Genomic DNA, 21365 nt, shown 5'->3' with positions numbered 1-21365 from the left:
TTCCAAGGATGTGCTGTGAACAACGTTTAATTACTGCAAAGAAATCCCTGTCATTATCTACCGCCATATTTGTCCTACATGTAATACATGTTTTGCTATCAGGTCTGTTTGTGGTTGCTCTGTTTATCCAGCTCATAAAAAGTACAATGCCAACACACCAGTTAATAGATAATGAAAATACTTTAGAGAACTGTTTATCACACCATGGCATCCTGTTGATAACATACAGTATTGTGACTGTGACGAGGAAAGCTAATAAACTAAAGTGTGTAATCAAAGGAGATGAATACGGATGTCAAGGATCACAAATCCTCAACAGCAGCAGGTGGCAGTATGTGTCTAAGGACGTCCATTTTTAAAACAGCTAAAGCCTGTCAGACATCTCCACCCTCATTCTGGCTTTCACATGCAACACCAGAGCCACAAAAGATCTACATGTATTCATACTGTCACTTGACAGCATGCCATGTGCAAAAAGAACTCTGGGTAGATTTGGAAAAATGTCACAAATATGATTAGTAGGGGAACTGAATTGAAGCCCATTTCCAGCACTGCAATGGAAAAAAAGATTCTATAAGTCATTATAATGGGAAACTCTCAAAATGAATGACTCACTATCTCAAAACAATGATAATTATAATGACTAACCCACATTTTTATAAAGTAATTCTCATTATTTCAAGACACAAAGTCATTACTTTGAGAAAGTTTCTGATTATTTTGAGATGCTAGGTAATTTTGAGAGGTTCCATAAAAAATGGCTAGAGGACAATGGAGGAACAAACTGTTCAGATCTTAACTGTATTATAATGCTGCTTTTCAAATGTGGATAAATATGGCACATGTGTGCACAGTGCTTAAATCTGCATATTACTAGCAAGCTGCATAGGCAATGGTTAAATAAAGTTAGAATGTAGGTGTGATAGGTGGTTAAACAGGCACCTCACATTAATTCCCTCCTCACACTCTCCTCATCCAGCTCAGTTTGTTTTGTATTGAGGGTGCATTTCTACTATTCAGAATTATTTTCTTTCATGTGCACAATTATATATGTGACAAGCAAATGAAATATCACCGCCATGTCTACAGTAGAGTGGAATTTAAGACTTTGTCTAAAAGAACGAATGCTCATACACTATTTGCATCTGTTATAACAGAAGTTCTCCATTCATTCAGAGCTTTGAGGTAACTGAACACACAAGGACCATAATAAAGTACTACAAACTAAAACACCACACATATCAACACTTAGTGTAGATGCACAAAAGCAGACACAAACACACATCCTTGGACAGAAAAAAGTGCCATCCAACAGACAGCCTGCTGCTCACACAGCTAAGCAGATGTTGCCTGAGGAGCAGTCCAGTCTCTCAGTTTTGGGTCATAATCCTGAGAACCATAGTTCTCAGCCATCAAGGCCAACCAAATGAGAATAGAGAGACAAGAAAGAAAGAGTAAGGGGTATTGAGAAGCATCTCTAGCTACTAGTCACAACCAGTATCTGGGAGCTGCAGCTGGCAGCTTAAGTGATGCAATGTGGCCCTCTAGTGGTTGTAGATGATTAGTTGATGATTACAGCTCTTCACCCTGTTTCTTTACATCAAACCAAGTGTCTGAAATCAGTTCATGAAAGATATCTGACAGGAGTGGTAGTCTCTTACCAGACAAGCTGCGAGGGCGAGCTTCAGGAAGATCTGATATGGCTCCGGTGGTCACAGTCTTCTTCATCCGGGAGCCAGAGGCAGCGGCTCCCAGGGCAGGCTTTGTCAAGGCATCATCACTGCTGGCTCTTTTCAGCTACAAAAGACATCTGCTGTTCAACAACAACGCAGGTATAATAATGCAAAACTAATGTTCTGAAGTGATTTAATCAGTTTCATCACATCATGTGAATGTATCACTGTGTTAGTTAATTATTGTAATTTCCTGTTAAGGATTCTTAAAGTATCTATATATCTAGTTAGGGATAGACCGTAGCGTGCTTGGGCTCACCCTGCTGAGGCGCTGGTCTGTGGCCAGCGTGTTTGACGATCTGGAGGTCTTCATGGCTGTGGAGGTGGTAGTGGAGGAAGATGGGGCCAAGGAGGCCTGCCTGGCCCGCTCCTGGAGTCCTGGCTTGGGCAGGCCCACCTTGGTGGCGCCAGCTTTCAACATGGCTGTGCTATACTACACCTGAGAGCAGTCCAGAGAAGAGAGAAAGTTATTTTTTAGTTTTGAGCGGTTATCCTCAAGGAAAAACAATAGCATTAATGTGTCTGTGTATTCACTGCACTTAGAATGGCTGCCCTGGAGCTGGCAGGCAGATTTTTCCAAAGCAGATGATCAGTATTGTCCCAAAGGCACCAGGAAGTACTGCTAAACATGAACTCATGATTTTCCATGAACTGAAATAGCACTTTGAACAACAAACAAGTCTCTGAGAAGAACAAGACAAGTGTCACTGTGTGAAACTGGCCTTTCACTGCCAGCACACTTTGTTCACGACTCTATTTCTGGCCTCACCCACGTATAACTTGCTGACAACAATCAATCTATTGAATCAAAACTACATGATAATATTAAAACAACAGTTACAGATTATAATATTGGCCCAGAGCTGAAGTTTCTGCCTCTTACCTTTGTGGGGCAGTATAGATCTTTGAATCTACCAAGAAAATGACCACTACTGCTAAATAATGTATAAAATCAAACACTGAAATTCAAATATTTTAAGCTATATTCATATTACTGAATAAAAATGCATTTTAAACAACACACTAGCTATGGATGCGAGACAAAACTAGAACTGTCCCCTCAAGCACCGCAGCTGCATAAAACCTAAGAGGAGGCACAGAATAACAGGCAGTGCGTTTGCTTCGTGTGGATAAGAGGACTATACTGTAAATTAAATTTACAAGCCAAGAGTTGCCTCTGAGGGCAGCTATGGCCATTCCAGTGGCAAAGCCATTGAAGTACCTCCTGCTGAAGGGAGGAGAAAGAGTAAAATCTCTTATCTGATTTGTTCAAGCCAGTGGCACTGACCAACACACAGCACTGTCTCCACAGATCTAGTAGAAGGTATGCAGTTGGCTACACAACTATCACTCCTCTGTGAGGAATATAGCTTAAAAGCGGTACAACATTGCAATCATTTACCCAACTCCAACAGGATGTGGTCACAGAGACTGTTGAAGGTGTGCATTTGATGTCCAGACGGAAATATACTCATCTGGGCAAAGAGCAGCAGTAGGAAATGGAAGGAGGTAGGAGTGCACTTAACCAAGGAGAGTGTGCACTGGTAAAGAGCTCTGTAGCTCCCATGGGACTAGCTGAGTCATTGATCAGAGCTGGGGTAACCAGATCTTCTCTGAGAGGCACAGTGGTGTTAATGGGGACACCCTCCAGTCTCTGCAAGCATAGAAATGAGTTAACCCAGGACAGGGATATCAGGGAGGACAGCTTTCCTCTGCTCTGAACTTCTACTTATTTCATTTGCTTATTTCATTTGAATGAGATTCTATGCTGACTGTGTTCAGACAACATTTCAGAGCAAGACTTGTGATGCTGTGGTAAAAATCTGCAGTAACCAATGGCCTACAGCCTAGAAATTATGTCATGATGGGTAAAATCAGCAGTGTAGGCAATTAACCACTAAAGACAATAGAGGGGATCAACATCACTAAAATGTTCCCAACCTTCCCAACATCCAGTGTTTGCTACCTTTATGCTGCTAGTTTGTTGGGAGTGTTTGTGGATCCTGAGGGTCTTATCTGATTAATAACACACTGTATGCACTGTCTGGCCATATGAGAGCATGTGTCTCCCTGCTGGCCCATCACAAGACACTAAGACCTCTCGAGGCCAGATCCTGTGACTTACTCCTGCCTGGCCCGGTAGTCTATCACCTCAGCTGCAGAGGCTCACCTCCCTTCAGATCAGTTTACCAGGCCACAGCACCGTTTATTGCAAAGCACACATTTTACCTGGTTTTCAATCTAAACTCTGTGTGGGCTAAATGAGGAAGTAATGCAAAATTGAGGATGTCCCACTTGACGTTAAATTATTTTCTCTTTTAGAATAGGACGGAACTAAGCAACAAGCAAATAAAATCAGGGAAACAGTGATGAAGTGATGTTTGAAAGCATACGCCTTAAAAATTGCAGAGCTCCTATAACCAAAAGCTTGTACAGTTTAAGTCTAATCCACATTGCTTTCACCTTCTTTGGACCACTGCAGGTCTTAATTCTGCAAACATGACCTCTCCATATCCCTCTGCAGAGATATGATTCTCTGGAGCCAGAACTGTGTCCCACTTACTTTACAATGGCCTAGTTAGGAACCCAAATATCTTTCAGAGACAGACAGAGGGTTGTATTTCAAACTTGAGTTAGCCAATAGTTAAGACAGACTGTGAGTTGGGTATCTCCCGAAAAAAAGCTACTCAGCTAACAAAGATGACAGACATCCACAGACTTTCGTTTACTTACGGTCTGACAAAACCAACATGTAGGATGACGACATTGTGGCTTATAGTCGGCTGGCAAAAAGTTAAATGTGGAATTTGCTTTACAAAATACTAAATTAGAAAACCAAATATAATTTGTAGTCACCACAGCAGTAAGTAATGGGTTGACATCTGCCTTAATTATATTTCTTCCAAAAACAGGAGGATGAATGTAAAGGCTGAATATGGGAAGGAGTGGTGGAGGAGTTTCTCGGGTTATTTCTGAAAGTTGCTGTTGGACTGGACTGCTGAAAGGAGATAAGGACAAAGCACTGGGAGTCAAGACCAGCTGTTATCAGTTTGGTCCAGGATTAAACAGGGTTAGGGTCTCACACAGCATGTGATCTGATACAACCCTGAGGGAGAGGGTGTGCAACGTGCTTTCATTACAAAGGGAAGATCAACACATACATTACATAATGTAAATGGCTCACAGAATCAGATCAAATCGAGACAAATTTGATATGTCAAACAAGACATGACAACATCCTACTTTACTGCTTTATTGCTCCAAGTATATAATATTCTGCCCAATCATTTGGCAGTAGTGGAACTTATAATAATTAAGAAAAGATTAAATCAATAAAAAATTATTTCTCAATTGAACTCTAAGAGAGTACAAATAAAAGGATTAAGTATTTAGAAAGTGTTATTTATGTTTGTACTGAAAAAGATCTATAAGTAGAATCATTTCAAGTTGCAACCTGCTGTGGAACTGATTCTCAGCAAAACAGGGACAGATGGTCATTCAAAACCAGTGATTATTTCTTAAAGACCCACAAATATAGAACAGTTGCGGAGGAAATACTATCTTGCATTAACAGATTCATTGCACATTTATGTTACTTGGCCAACTCAGCTTGCCACAACCACAAGTCCTCTCAGATCAAGTAGGGAAATCCTTGCAAACCAGTCCTGACCGTTCTCTGACCTTAAATACTGGTTGCACTGGTACAATGCAGGATGGGCCGTGGGCACTTGTGTGTTTGTGTAGAATATGAAGCAGAAACAAAAGAAAAGCATCAGCCAGCCACCAGGAATGCTCTGTGCATGAGGACAAACATCCTGTCACTGCCATTTACACAAAAAGAACCTGCGGTCAAATGGGGAACCTGCAGTCCTGCAAAGACGTGGCTGTAAAACCTGCTGCCTGCTTGTGGTGCCACTTAATTGAGCAAAGCAGATTCAAGTTTGACCGTACTGCTTCACTACAATCAATAATTTGCATTCTATCCATTAAGAATAACATTGAAAAGATTCAAACAATATAACACACAACAAAGCACAACCAAACAAGGCCTTACGGCTTTAGAGCTTTGTGGAATTCAGGTATTTCTTTACCTAGAAGTCAACACAGCTTTATCACAGATTTATACTGACCAACACTAGCCCACCAAAAGCAGCAACTCAGCTATTCAGGATACTGAACAAGACTCTAAGCTGAATGCCACTGTGTGTCATCACATCCTCTCATGTGTTCTATCCTCCCTGGCTCATTGGTTGGTGGGTTAAACCTTAATATAACGTACTGGAAGCATAGCATAATCCTAAATATAGAAACCTCTGATTACCACTGTTGTAAAGCCTTGTATAAATACTGCTCCTGCACGGAGAACTTCACAGGTTGCAAAGTTTAGTCCTGGCCACATGTCCTTTTCAGAAATGTATTTTTAGTGGTCGACAGAAATGTGAGAAACCTGGCAGAAATATCAGCAGCAGATGTCCTCAGTACCTTTCTTCCAAACTTATTATATAAACGACTTCAGTTTTTCCTATTTCAAACTTTCCTATTCCAAAATGACAGGCATCTTCTATTCAAAACCATCATCCCTATTAAGCTGTACAACAATTACTTAAGATAAAACGACATATTCCAAAGTCATCTGAGAGGTTAAGGGAGCAAAATAGTGAGAAATAAGGTGATGGCAGATTGATGTCAACGAGAAAAAAAACGTGGTGCAGTTGACTCACGTGTTTGGTCCTGGATGCTGTCCTAGAGCCTGCCCTCTGCCTGAGGGCCCTGAAGTACATCTGACCAAAATATTCGTCCTTTGCTGAGCTCTATGCAGAGAGTCTGAGGGCAAGAATGAAGGCTCAGGAGCAACGGCTGTCTGCCTCAATGAATGAGGAAGTACTGCAGGCTACCAACCACTGTGCTGTATGTGCCGTTGCCTCTGTCACTCTCTCTCTCACAAAGAGGAAGAGAGCGACAGAGTCTCAGCCATAGGCATGTCTTTCTCCTCTCAGTTTTTCCAGACTTTTTCTTACTAGTGGAGAACAGACTGCAAGAGAGAATGGACCAGTAGGATGAGGAGGGGCAGATCTTCATCATGTGCCAACAGTGGGTCTAGCACTGTCTGAATAATGGTAATGGTTTTGATTATGATCACACAACCTAAAATGCTGCAGTCTGAAATGCAGGCATCTGCACTTTGTTCTCAGGACAGATGGCTTGCAATTTGACTTAACCTGGGACCATGCGTGTTTGTGGGTGAGAAACAACTGTTCTATTGCATTCTTAAATTTGAAACCACAGCCGTGTAAGGCAAAGGCTTGTGTTTCTTCAGTGAAATTTCTCTGCACTATGTCCGACTGTCTATGTCTAGCTAGTTGAAGCAGAGTCTGAAAAATAAAGCCTGATTTACTACATTGTTATGAGGTCCTTATTTCCAAAGCATCTGTAGGCTGTTTAGGCGTAAACAGTGGCTACCAACACTGACAAAGCCGTTCTTTGTCTCAGAAACACTTCTTAATGTGAGGGTGGATCGTTTGTGGAGGGGTCTGCATTTTATGCTCAACCATATTGGTCTAATTTGGATCCCACAGCGTACGGCATGCCAAGGCTGTGGAGCATGTGGGTAGAGAGTGTACTGCACTCTGGTAAGGGATGAAACAGGCTTCAGTTTGTGGCAAGTGGTAAACTGAGGAACTTGGTCTGGCCACACCCCTCCATCACCACAAAAACTGTTTTTTGAAAGGACGCAGCAAAGGCTTGAGAAGCAGCTCTGAGTGCGTTTTTAGGCACCACATCCTGTTTCACAGCCAACTCCAGATACAGATTTCGAGTGTGATCTGACATACGCTACATGCTTTTGACTACATTGATTTCGTACTGTTGCCACTGGCACACATTACCTTATTGATGGCAGCCTCATTAAATGCTGGCAAAACATTGTGCCGTACCTCTGATTGTTTAGTGGTCACATAGGCCTGTGCGCCAGCTGTGGATTTTCCCATGACCAAACAAAATAGTTGTTTCTTACGTTTAGAAAGTGCCTGCTGAAATCATCACAACACAAGCATAGTTCTAGTTAACAGCCTTACATTGTCTAATTTACAATACAGTCCATTGCCTTATATTGTTTTTTCCACGTATAGCAAAGGAAAACTGCCTTTTCTTTGCAATGTAGGAAGCTAGATCAAAAATCAGGGGATCAGTGGATAGAAAGTTATTAGGGTATATCATCTGACAACTATGAATGTTCACTGTACAGGTTTTGGTGCCAAGCCATCCTGTAGATATGTACATATTATATTTGATAAGTGAAAACTTCGACTTCCTGGTGGCCCTAGATGAAAAGTCAGGGGATTACCAAATTTATTAGGATTCATCCTCTGGGCACCACTGACATTTCTAACAAAGTTGATGACAATATATCCAGTGGTTATCGAGATATTTCAGTCTGCATCAAAATAGTGGACCAATGGATCGGTATTACCATCCATAGAACCATGCAAGGCTATAAAGAGCAAAGCTTCTGGAAAAATAATGATTTCTTCATAAGAAGGGTGAAGAAGCCTGGTGTCACAAGCTGCTGCTTCTTATCTACTACTGAGAAGTTCCACTGGGAGGGCATAGCATGTGGAAATGATCATGTCCCACTCCGTATAGGTGCCCCGTCCAACCCGTAGGTCTCTTCAGTGCGGCAAAAAGTACATCACTTTTCCATCGGTGAGTGGCCGTAGTAAATGAGAACAATAACGCAGTCCAAGGTGTCCCAGTATAGAACATGGGCTTGGAGGAAACTTCACTTCCACATCACATACTCACAAACACCACAATGAGAGACCAGTAATTACAGTATACCAACCATTTCTCATCCGTGAAAACAGCCAACTTACGTATGAGGAAATAATGGAATGGAATAAGCATCTGTACTACCAAGGTCCTTTGCATAAATTAAAACTGAACATTTTCTGAACACAGAAAGGTTGACAGGAAGTAGCAGACCCCTGAAGTATGAAACAGGCCTAAAATAAATGAATGATGATGGAGCTTAAAGCCATGTGGCCGAATGCTCACTAGGTGAGGTGGCTCTTAGCTTGTTGTATCACACAATGACAGGAATCCCCTGAGTGGACAGACCACTACATACCACACTTCTCAGAAAAACCCACTAGCAGGCACGTTGAAGCTCCTAGGTGCTGCCTGTTTCTCATTCCCTTCCTTTTTCCTCCTGCCATCCACAGGAAAGAAAAACTGAGTCAGACTCTCCACACAGACAACACTGTTGCACAGGATGTGAAAACAAATGAAAAATGTGTAATGATGGTGATTCAGCTGAGAGTGGGGCTTAAAATATTGCTTTTTCCATGATGATTGAAAGTACAGCCTACTCTCAGTATAGCAGCCAAAACTGACAACTGCGCACAAAATTAGCTGAAATTGTAAAGATAACGTAGTTTTGCAAAAAGAAATGCAGATCCTGTGTCAGTCTGATACTGATATATTCATCCTGCTGCTACTGATAACACATTACCATGACAGCAGCTGAACATCTGACCAACATCTGCACCAGAGCTTGTAAGTCCAGAACAGATTATGGTTGGTATATAAAAATGTAATAGACTGTAAGATCCATTTCACCCTAATATTAGTTTTATTTGACACCATAATATTGCAGTTGGGAATACGTGTGACTGGTAAATATGTGTACCTACATGCATTAATCGCTCCTGACCACGTCAACAGCTCTAAAGCATCTGTACAGCACCTGGTACTAGGGAAGTGGTGTGTGCAAAGTCATCATCTCAGCTAAAGTGAAACAGGAAGAGTGTGGGATTAGTGTGTGTCCCATGCTGTGAGACGGTCTCTGCTCTCCCTCTGGGTTTCCCCTTTAGTCTGGAGGGATCTGAAACTAGTACGCAACAGGGTTCAAACCTCTTTCCCAAAAGCCCGATCAGGGAAGTTGAAGCTTAGTTTTGCACAAAACAATGTAGCCACTGGGTAACATTTTCTGCATTCAATAACAACTTGTGAGGATTGAATGAGAGCAAAGCCACGATGCCAAACACACAAGAGTCCCTACAGCTGTTAGAATATAACAGGCTTTAAATGGTTGAATGGGATTGGAGATCCCTGAAACTACAGATAGGAAGCAATATGTGTTTGTATATGTTTATGCTTGTATGCATTGTGTTTCAGGCGATTGACTATTGTGCCAACTGCCAACTGGTGAAGTTGATGTGAATTATTGTTAGAAAGAGTAAAACAAGAACTCCAACAATCCCTCTAGTGTGATTCTATCATTTCTCAACCAAAACACAGAAAAACTATCTGCACCTGAATGTGAAATAGCCCAAATATCAGAGCGGCACATTTTAGAGAAGAGATGAGATGAAGAGGAGAGTTAGTGAGGAAAGTGCTGAGTTAATGATTTCCTTTGATCTGGACATAGATCAATACGTTGCTTGGCTTTCTTTGGGGTTTATACAGCAGGGGTTCCCAAACTTTCAAAGTAATAAGTGCTTACTATGGCATCCTGGCTCATTAATGGTGACAGTTTGTATCCAAGAGGAGAGGCTCAATTCTCCAGTCACACCTCACCTTCAGATTTTGATCTACATGAGTTGCAATGCAATGCAATTTTCTTCACATCATGTACTGAAATTGAACTCTTAAAACTAGCGATGTCCTGATTACTACATACTGTACAAATGAACAACTAAACTCTTGATTCTAATGAATTAAATACTACTACTACTACTAATAATAATAATATGTTGTATTTTATGATAATATGGCATAATACTTATGCCCTTTAGTCAATATGACCAAAGTATCAGTTTCACTATGTGTTTGTAATTATTATACTACTATCATTTATAATTATTATAAAACTGGTATTAGTATAATCAAATCGCCAATCACCAACTCCACCAAAGCACCACCATAGGTTTATAGGTATGAACAATAAGTCCTCTGCGGTTGCAGCTGAAAATTTTCATTATCCATTAGTCACCAGATTATCTTTTCAATTGATCTCTAAAATTGCCTTTTTCCTGTACTTTCTCACATCCCAAGGCAAAGTTAGTCAGTTATCATGCATGATAAAGGAAAACACAAAATCCTCACATCTAAGATGCTGGATTCTCTTAATGGACACAAAAAACTGATCCCTTCAAAAAGAAAAAAGAACTGGATGTAAGCATCCACACCCTGATCTGTGTGGCCTCAGCCAAACAAGGGATTACTGACGTATTGAACTGTGCCACCTCGCAGCAGCTACAGCCGCAGCCATCCCTTATCGCCTAAAAACTGCTCTGTCCTGGCTCAACAGGCATACAGTAGTAGGAGCTGAGACAGATACAGTCTTCGTGCATATTTCATCAGCTTCATCTTCTGTTTCAGCTTTCTCAGAGCCAGGGTCCCTCGAGGGCCAAACTTCCTGCTCTGACGGTGTCAGAGTTCATGTGTGATAAACAGTCAGCCAGAGCCACGTTGTAGAAACTTCAGCTGCTTTCCTGTCTGCATGGCTGGCTGCATGTACAGCGAGTGGGCGGATTCCATAGAAACACTAGCATAGCATCCACGAGAACTGTCAGGGAATAAAAAGCAGAGCTCAGTGATTTTCCACAATGGAACATGTTGGGAGCAAAAGGAGAATCCCTGCTCTGCCTTTGGAGGTTGCAACAGCACACAGACTTGTGGCATGAGAGCTATTTGATGTGCACCGTGGGTGTGTTCAGTGTAACTGGTATGAAGAGAGACCAAAAGAGGTGACAATGGGTCAGACCCTTTTCAGCTACCGAGCAAACATTTTAACAACACTCCCCACGCAAATGTAAACGTCACACTTGGAAACTCCATCTTCATCTGCCTAAGTCTTGACCTGCACATCACACTTCTGCTGAACACCATTGCTGCTCTAAGGCTTCAGTGGAGGCAAAAGAAGCCTGACAGTCAAGTGAAAAGACCATATCTCTGCTTTACCTCACACGTGGCCCAGATGACCCATTTAGTGAGACGCTAGCATTCCTTGGAGCCAGTGAGTTCGACTGTGATGCTTGTCAAGTATGCAGTCTGTTTCCTGGACGTTCCTGAACTAAAAACAAAGCCAGAGGAAAAAGATGCTTGGAGTTACCTTCTTTCACAGCTGGACACCTCTCAGGCAAATACCATTGCTGTGCCACTGCGGTTATTTTTTTCTCCACTGGCCTTTGGCATATGACGCTTTAGAAGAAGATTTGAGGAAAACAAACGTAGGAAACGTAGCGCGACACTTCTGTGGAGGCTGGGTGCTATTACATGGAAAAACTATTGAGTTGAAATATTTCACAAAGTAGTTGACAGCGTACTGAGAAGCCTCACATCCTGTCAGGCACAGGGGTGCTTCTATTTATTCAACTGACTGCATGCCAGGCCTGTACTCATTCCTGCTCCAATCGGCCCATCTCCTCTTATCTCCTCAATTAAAGCCTCCTCCACTGCAGTAAAGGACGTGCCACACCAGCTGTATGTAGACCAGACCTCGCCTCTTGAGAACCGATAACGACTCCTTCTTCTCAGATCACACCGACTGCTTTTCCCTGAATGTGTGTGAGAAAGAGAGATGGCTGGCCACACCAGGCACAGAAATGGGTTTCTGGCCATAAAAATATTTTCCTGACATCCCAATGTTGAAGAGGGTGAGAGCTGTTCCTGTTACAAACAGAGGCTCATCACTCACAGCAATGGAGGTGACATAGACAGGAGGAACAGGAGTGCTCTAGCAAACGGACCTCAGAGCACAGAACTAGCACTCAGGCTAATGCATATGCATAAAGTCCTACTGGACAGTCGTAAAGCTCAGGATTCATGAACGACCCCCCGTCAGCCACTCTCTCTCTCTCTGGTATCACACCTACAGCTGACCACACAAGGTCATAGTTACATGTTGCCCATTCACCACTCACTTTGAATCAACACACAAGATCTTGGGCCTCATTAAGATTTGATTCTTAAAATCAATACTGTAGCTCATTTCAACAAGACAACTTGCATCCAAAGCAACACATTGCGTTCAACCATTTACTCCTAATGGCTTTACCTGATAATGTATGCTGGGGAAACTGCTGCCAAGTTCTCTTTATGAACCAGCACACAGTCTATGAACGTGTTGACCTGTAGGTTTCCACAACTGCTCCTATTCTGACATGACCAGTATCTCTATCTAGTCTTAGTTTGTTTAGATAGAGTCATTTCCACCCAAATGTAATGTTTTGCAAATACAGACTACAGCTTAAAATGGCCTACTATGGAATCTCATCATGAAACAAATTTGTGACTGAGGCCACTTGCATTGTGAAGAGAATATTTTAACTTATGTTGCTCATGTAACAAAACTCAAAACACAGAAATGTTGCTGATTGACGGGTCATTACAGGCTGATGCTACACAGCAACTAATGAACTTGATGAACTCAGCACCAACAGCATCAGGATCAACCCACAGGCTCAAATTTGTTCGGCTCGGCAGCTGCTTTGATCCTCCAGCTCATTATTGTGAGGAGCGGGGTGCTGTGCGTCCTGGTACAGATGGGTGTCCCACCTATGTCTCCTTGTGGCCACCAATTCATGCGAACTCATCTGCGTGATTTTTAATCTCTTTCAATCCCTCCCTACTCAAAAGCCTCACCAACAGCCTGCTGTCAAACAAGGCCATGCCTTCACACACATTTATTCCCCCAAATCCACACCTGCACTTCTAGCAGACAAGAAGGGTTCAAATACTCTTTAAAACTAAGGATTTATACAAATCTAAGGTTTCATTTTAAATGCATAATCTGTACTTTTTTGGCCCAATAAATTGCAGAGTTATCTCTTCATTTGGGTAAGCAAATGATTGTATCTCGTTGTCATTCAATTCAATTCAATTCAATTCAATTCAATTCAATTTATTTTGTATAGCCCAGTGTCTCACAGTGCTTTACAAAGTTCACTGAAATAAACAAGTGTAAGCGAACAAACAATCTAATAAAGAGTCCAGCAGTCGATGAGGCCAAAGGATCAGTCCGGTGGATCAGTCCGAGGCATCACCTGCCCTTTATGACCCTCCTTCTTCGGGAAGGAAAAACTCAAAAAACCCAGTGGGAAAAGAGAAACCTCCGGGAGCACCACAGTGAAGGAGAGATCCAGCTCCCAAGGACGGACAGGCTGTAGCCTTGGACAGACGCACATCCATTGGCTGATGATTCTATCTATAATTTTTAGACTAGTCACAAACACGTCTTGCTGGTTGTATTGGGGTCTGAAAGTCTGCATTTGCATTTAGTGAAAGTGTGCCCCCCCCCCCAAGATCGATGTCTTGTAGTTATGTTGAGCCTTTAGGTCATTATAATGCCGGAATCTCCCTCCATTGAGAGTAACTAGGCAGTGAATGCAGCATCTGAAGAGAGCAGTGACCATCTGACGTACAACGTTAAGCACTACATCACTGCAGTATCTGCCTTTCACCCGTTTCACCACAGCAGGACAAGGTCACTTCAAGCGTTATTACCCCACCCCCACTCTGACTCATTTCACATGTCAGTTACAGCATGTGGACGAAAGACTCCGTGCTGCCGTTCATTGTGTACTCACAGTACCTTAGCACGCATTTAATGAAAGTGAATCCAGGACACCAGCACTGGTAGGAGATATTCCTGAGTGTGTAGGGCTGCAATGAGAGGAGACCTTGAATTCCCTTTGGAACATCACACATTCACATACATTTAATCCTTCCCATTGAGCAGAGAGGGTCAAGGAGATCTGCAGATATCATTCTGTGTCCAACACATAAACCGTAGCACCCCCGTACAACTGGACATGGGTGCTCCACGCATAACCCCTGGCTATAAATAGCAAGCCAATCTCAGGAACTGCCTGCATAATGAGTTAAACGGAGGACGAGAGCAGCTAAAGAAAAAAAGGAGGGAGATTCACTGCTCCAGACTGCACAAGAACATGCTGAGTATGAGTCCAGGCAAGAGACGCTTCTACCTCCATCAATGGCAACTTAAGCAAAGTCATGAAATCAATGCAAAACTCAAACAGACAGATTGCAAACTTAGCAGTCATGTCAGTTGTTGTCAGAGGCGTTCATTTAATTTTACTGGCTACAAACACTCATACAATAGACACCATTAGCACAGGAAAGACAGGAGCCTTTTCAAACTATATCTATCAGTACATACCCAGTGTGCTGACTGCCCATCATTATGCTGACACAAGAGCAGCCCCCGTTGATGCTTTTTTGTGTCTAGCACAGCCTGTCCTAAACACAGCAGCAGAAGCCGATATCAAAGTATTTCCCCTTCTTGGATGGCTAACCATGAGAAAAACAAAGGGTGTAATTACCTACAAACAACATTCCCTGTGACTGCCTCATAAATGACTCGTGCCCTGCTCATATTTGAAGTCTTCTTTTTCCTGGCATAATAAAAAGCAACAGAAGAAAGCGAAAGCTGTCATTTGTCGCCCATTTGGTTTCGCCCAAAGGATCCTTGCAAGTACCACTGCAATGCTGGCCTCTTCTATAAACACAGGACTACAATGTAAGCTCTGCAATTAGGATATTTTACAGCTTTACTTTGCCTTTGGTCATTACTGCGATATCTCAGTATGCTGCACAGCAAGCCATGAGCAAATAGCAAAGGTTTATTATTCAAGCATTATTCAAGCATCACTATCTCAGACAGCGATCTGATGTTTCTGGAACACTTTGGTAACGTGGTTTATGAGTAAATGTTACGTGGCAAGAGCAGAATTACACAGGAGCTCTGTCCGGACACTTTGCTATAATGAAGCATTTAAGGACCTATTAGAGACATAAACAACAACTTTTCACAAATACCTACACCAAACACAACAAGGCCTTGTTTAACTGCTTCACATGGCACTTATCTAATGAGGAACAAATGGCTGGCTGATCATGTGAGGAAAAACCACTTGCAGTTCACTGAAGTGGTTCCAAAGGCAACTTGCCATTGGCAGCAAAATGGGAAATTTACATAGAAACACAGCAAAACCTCGGCAGCACAGCTAATTTGGTAAACTCGTTTGTAACTTGATCTGCCAGCACATGACCTGCTTTGTGTCAGGAAGGCATGAGCACGCTACGAAGAAGCAGGTGCTGAACAGCGCCTAGCTGCTGTTCGTGAGGATCTGAGGAGAAACCTTCCATTGATTTTAATCCTTGAAATATCACGATAAAACTAAAAGTATTTCCACGGGTCCACGGGCATCTAGACCACTGTAGTACTGTGGGTTTCAGCAACTTGGGGGTTTCAGCAACCTGGGGAGGCTTTACATTTTACAATTAAAACCTTCTATTGTATTCAACTATGTTCTGTTCGGGTCTCCTCTGCTCTTCTGTTAGTACTAGTACTCCAATAGCATTAGACTTAGTGTGTTTAAATTTGACTACTTTTAGGTCAACAAAACAATAAAATCCACAATTTCTTCTCTTTGTAAGACTTATAGAACTGAAACAATGGCCGAACTTTAATCAGAATAATGAGCAATAAATCAAGTTCATTTTGATTTCTGAATTTTCTAAGGGCAATTAAGCACAAGCTGCAGCACCCTCAGTGACCCGTGGAGACAGTGGACTTCTCCCTCCAAAGCCCACAGAGTGGTCAGGTAGAGCAGGCACCCTGCTGGCACCCTGCTGGCACCCTGCTGGCACCCTATGAACACTTCCACATCAACCACGGCGGGTAAATAACTGCGCCAGTGAAAGGGCTGTTCAGAGAGCAGGTGGGCAGTATTGATCGGGGAAGAATCCTGCTCATCTCGTGACGGTGCAACATTAGCAAGTAAACAAATTCAGGATGAACGTGTGAAGCCACGTCAAACGTACCACAGCGTCCTGCTGCAGTCCGGCTCGCTGACTTAGTGCTGCCGGACACCACGGCCACGCAGCGTGGAGCCCCAGGCGGCCCCGGTCACTACACCCTGCTCTCCGGGACGCTTCAAGCTAATCACAAGCAGGCTGTCATCCAAGTCCGTTTGGCGCCGCTGTGGGCTGGACAGACCGACGGATCCCGAGCGACTCTCTGGCCGCTTCTCCGATTGACCACCGAGCAAAGTTTACAGGGGGGAAGAGGAGGAGGAGGAGGAGGAGGAGGAGGAGGAGGAACATGAGTGTTAGCTTAGCTCCAGCTCACCTGTTCACTGCTGCTGTCCTCTGGTGAGGATGCTGCTGCTGCTGCCGCCGCCGCCGCCGCTCTCGGTCATTACTGTCTCCACCACCGGCCCGCCGAGCGGGAGCCGGTAGGTGGAGCGCGTGAAGCAGGTTTGGCGCAGTGCTGGAGGAGATTTCTGGGAAATGTAGTCTTTCCGTTGAGCAATGAAACACGGTGCACAGACCGGTGTTTCCCGGGCGCCTGCTCTTTGACTACACCGTTTAAAGACCGAAGGAGCTCCTGATGCCAGTCAGGTTGGTGTTGGTTCTGAATGCTGGACATTTATCCTGTCTCCTGTCCCCGATATATTCAGCACACTGAACATTACACCCAACCAAACACACGCACAGGTTAAAGCTGCTGGTGGCTAATGGGGCATTCATCTTTAGTGATGTTTTAATCTTTTGTTTATTCCCTGTAATTAAAAAGGCGGAATCAGCGCCTCTCTGACACAGTTGCAACAACAATGCATTATATAGAAACCAGAATAATTATTTTAGCGATATAAGTGAGGTGGGAAAGTACAATTCAACAACGCACTGTCTAAAAAAGCCCCAAATTTACCGTAAAAGTTTCGACAAATTTCGGTGAAGGCTGGGTTCGCTGGTGTCACGTGGGCAGGCGGACTTCGTGCCGAATGTGCTGACAGGATGATAAATAAATAATAATAATAATAAATAAATGATGAATCTCTGCTGAGACAATAAATGCTTTTCAAAAATCTGAAATATGGATTCACTCCATTCATGTAACTATATAGCCGGATGTACTTTAATTGTGTTCCCATTATTTCTGCTGCCAGGCGTTACAAATGTCACGAATCTGCCGGCCCTCCTTGTTAACTACATTTACCAGGAGCGCTGTCATTGAGAAACATGGCCGCCTCCACGGGTGCAGCGAACGCTGCTGCCTCCGACTCACAAGGTCCGAGTCAGGACGGCCCAACGATCCAGTACAGCATGGTCCTGGAGCATCTCATCGGGGACAAGAGGCCCGTGAAGGAGCTGAACCCCGGCGTTATGGGGGGGCTGCCGATTCCTCCGAAGAGCGACGAGCAGAAGATGATCGAGAGGGGGATGGAGAGCTGCGCCTTCAAATCGGTGCTGGCCTGCGTGGGAGGTAGGCAGCGACGGCAGTATTAGAAATACATATAAAAGTGTGTAATAGGTCAAACAATGAATCAGTAAGAAAAATATACTTGTTGGTTGCAGCGCTGCCGTAATGGTTTCTGCACATCACACAGACCTGATCAGTAACTTAAAGGCCGATAATATTTCTCCAGTCAGATGAGAATGGCTCACCAGTAGACTCTGCATCCTTTCTGATCCTGATTTATTGTGTAGAGATTTACGATGGTGTTTTTGTTCACCACAGGGTTTGTCCTTGGTGGAGCTTTTGGTGTTTTCACAGCCGGCATCGATACTAATGTAGGCTTCGACCCCAAAGACCCCCTAAGAACTCCAACAGCACGAGAAGTCCTCAAAGACATGGGCCAGAGGGGGATGTCGTATGCCAAGAACTTTGCCATCGTGGGCGCCATGTTCTCCTGCACAGAGTGCATCATAGAATCAGTAGGTCACACCACTTCTCTGCAGTATGTGGGGCTGCAGCTGGTGACACACTGATGCTGGATGTAACCACACAGCTTCACGAACACGGTTGACGCTAAAGGCTCACACTTACACTACCTAGGATTCTTGAATCCTTCATTTTGAATTCCTGAATTGTTTGGTCTGAGCTGCTCTTCATGGAAAGCGTCTTGAGATAACGCTGTTATGAATTGGCGCTATATAAATAAAGATTGGTTGATTGATACAATCTAGTAAACAAAAATTCATTATGTGAGTAAGATGCCACACATGAACTGCGTGACAAGATTCAGAGAATAAAATAATACAGAATTATTTTTAAGTTACTCTACAGGAGAACATAATTGAACAAAATGTCTGACAGGAGCTCAGTCCAAAGGAATAAGTTAAGAGGATTTAGGAATGTCCCTCGTTGTCTGTAGGAAAACAAAGAATGGACAAAACAATGTTAAAGGATTTAATCTCTAAATACTGAACAATGCTACAAGGCTGGGTCACATCAGGTGTGATGTGATTATTTTTTTAAAGCTGGATGACTTCACCAACATGGCACCAAATGCATAATTAGCAGTCAAATTAGATAAGTAGCAAACATGGCTAATAGACTAATTTAAACGTCAACGGGACCAATGTGGACAATCATTACGACAAGAGAGTCATTTCAGGTTGAAATGAGCATTGTTGTTGCCAAACAACTGAATATCCCATATTGGATGTTTGGGATGTTTTGGGAGCCTCATGGTTGTTCTGCATTTTGAACTCCTCAAAATGGTCTGATGGCACCCTCTAGAGCAAAACTGTTTGCTGTTTTTGATTATCCAAGTGGGCAGCATGGTGGTAGGTGGTGAGCACTGTTGCCTCACAGCAAGAAGGTTCCAGGTTTGGACCTGGGGTCTTTCTGTGTGGAGTTCACATGTTCTCCCCGTGCCTGCGTGGGTTTTCTCCGGGTTCTCCGGCTTCCTCCCACAATCTACAGACATGCAGGTTAATTGGTCACTCTAAATTGCCGATAGGTGTGAGTGTGAGCATGAGTGTTTGTCTGTCTCTGTGTTTTGGCCCTGTGATTGACCCCGCCCCTCACTCGAAGTCAGCTGGGATTGGCTCCAGCCCCCCTGCGACCCTGACGGATAAGCGGTATAGATAATGGATGGATGGATGATGTGCATCAAGAACATAGCTTGCAAAAGAAAACGACTCTAAACCATTTCAGTTCAGATACAGCGAAATGTTCACCTGTAATTCTAATCAGAGGCCCTCATTGTTTCCTGGCTCTTGTTTTCTCCATCGGCCTCAAATGCATAACATCACATGTTTTTCATTTGCAGCACAGAGGTAAATCAGACTGGAAGAACGCAGTGTACAGCGGCTGTGTAACTGGAGGAGCCATTGGATTTCGTGGTATGTAACCTGGTATCATTACTTTGATGTTTGAAATTGAAGGTAGTATATTTCTCGTGTGCTCACATTTACTTTTTTCCTGTGTTGCAGCTGGCCTGAAGGCTGGGGTGCTGGGATGTGGAGGCTTTGCTGCATTCTCCGCTGCCATTGAATATTATTTGCGGTGAACCACTAAAGAGTGGCTCTATGGACAAGAAGTTAATCGATGCACGCACCGGGCGAGCTCTGTGAATATGTATCTGGGCGTGGACAGCTGCTGCAAAAGAAGCAGAACTGACAAATTTGGTGGAAGTGACAGGTTCCTGTTTGTGTAGAGTGGTGTTATGTGATGGCTGGAAAGGACCTCTATGCATTTTCCAGTTTCTCCTTATTTTTATCATGCAAATACTTTATCATGTGGAGACTGTCCACTTGTCCACTTGTGTACTGAAGGTATAGTGATGAGATGAAAATGTTCATCACCTTCACTGTGAGTCACAACCACCTCAATTCAGACTAAGAACATTGGCATGAGGTGTCAGTAATTAATCCACATCAAGATAATTTATATTAAAGATGTTTTTTTATTAACTTGTGCGTTCAGGACTTTCTTTTGTCCATGACCACAGATTTGTAAATTGCCTTTTTAATAACAGTCTTGATTATACGTTTGATTTATTTAAATATGTTGCCTTCATTCTAGTCGTGATTATTTTGGTTGTTTACAGAGAAAAATTCTTTTGGATTTCCAGCACGAGGCCAGGACCAACCTTTAAAGTTAACTTTTAGTTTTCATGTTGATTTTCAAGTGGTAGATGCTGCTTGTATAGTCATCTGTACCAACAAAGAAGGAAATATTTGACAATCACAGAGATGAGGCATCTGCTACATCTAAAGGTATTTAATGTTGCACACTTGGATTTTCCATTATGTTACTGCCACTAGAATTCCTCCTATATTCATCGCTGTCCACTAATATAATGACACAATTGATTCAGTGTTAACATCAATGAGGGAAGATGATCACACAGAGAACAGGATCATTTCAGGTGTGATTGTTTTACTGAATTGGTGAAAAATGGTGCCTATTATCAGTAATAACTATAACGTACACTACTCACAAAAAGTTAGGGATATTTGGCTTTCAGGTGAAATTTCAGGATGAACCACCACCAATACATTTCCTGCTTCAGTTAGAATTGGTATTTTAACAGTCCTCCTCATCCTGCTGTTCACATTCTGACATCATGAGACCAAGACGACACCTAACAGTTGATCAGCAGCACCTCAACACTGGAGGCTTCAAACAGGTCCTCAGACGGAGGTGTTCACTGAGCTTAGAGGGTCACAGAGTGTCATCAGCAGGTTGCAACAGAGATACAGAGACTGGAAGAGTCACAGAAAGGAGAGGAGTGGACGTCCTTTGGCCACATCCCAATTTTACGTTTACCCTTGTTTACCCTCCACTGTTGTTAGATTTTCTTTCAATAA

At 43.0% G+C, this 21365-nt stretch overlaps 2 protein-coding genes across 2 annotated transcripts in view; one reads left to right on the top strand and one right to left on the bottom strand.

Annotated features, from left to right (window-relative positions):
• Positions 1 to 16938, bottom strand: part of specc1 (sperm antigen with calponin homology and coiled-coil domains 1) — a 68625-nt gene extending 51687 nt beyond the window's left edge. The window contains exons 1-3 of the mRNA XM_070843382.1: positions 16891 to 16938; positions 1993 to 2172; positions 1662 to 1797 (exon numbers count right to left, since the gene is read on the bottom strand). Of these exons, the coding sequence (XP_070699483.1) occupies positions 1662 to 1797; positions 1993 to 2154 (298 nt within the window). The 5' untranslated portion in view covers positions 2155 to 2172; positions 16891 to 16938. The remainder of the gene's footprint in view (positions 1 to 1661; positions 1798 to 1992; positions 2173 to 16890) is intronic.
• A 173-nt stretch (positions 16939 to 17111) lies between these two features.
• On the top strand, positions 17112 to 20447 carry timm22 (translocase of inner mitochondrial membrane 22 homolog (yeast)). Its single transcript, XM_070843830.1, has 5 exons — positions 17112 to 17162; positions 17711 to 18027; positions 18283 to 18479; positions 19823 to 19895; positions 19986 to 20447. Exons 2-5 carry the CDS (start codon positions 17784 to 17786, stop codon positions 20060 to 20062), a joined length of 591 nt encoding a protein of 196 aa, XP_070699931.1. The 5' UTR covers positions 17112 to 17162; positions 17711 to 17783; the 3' UTR covers positions 20063 to 20447.
• The last annotated feature ends 918 nt before the right edge of the window (positions 20448 to 21365 follow it).

The sequence above is a fragment of the Pempheris klunzingeri genome, chromosome 14 (assembly GCF_042242105.1).
Source record: "Pempheris klunzingeri isolate RE-2024b chromosome 14, fPemKlu1.hap1, whole genome shotgun sequence".
Lineage (NCBI taxonomy): Eukaryota > Metazoa > Chordata > Actinopteri > Acropomatiformes > Pempheridae > Pempheris > Pempheris klunzingeri.
The sequence above is the reverse complement of the archived record's forward strand: the minus strand, read 5'-3'. Positions and strand labels throughout refer to the sequence as shown.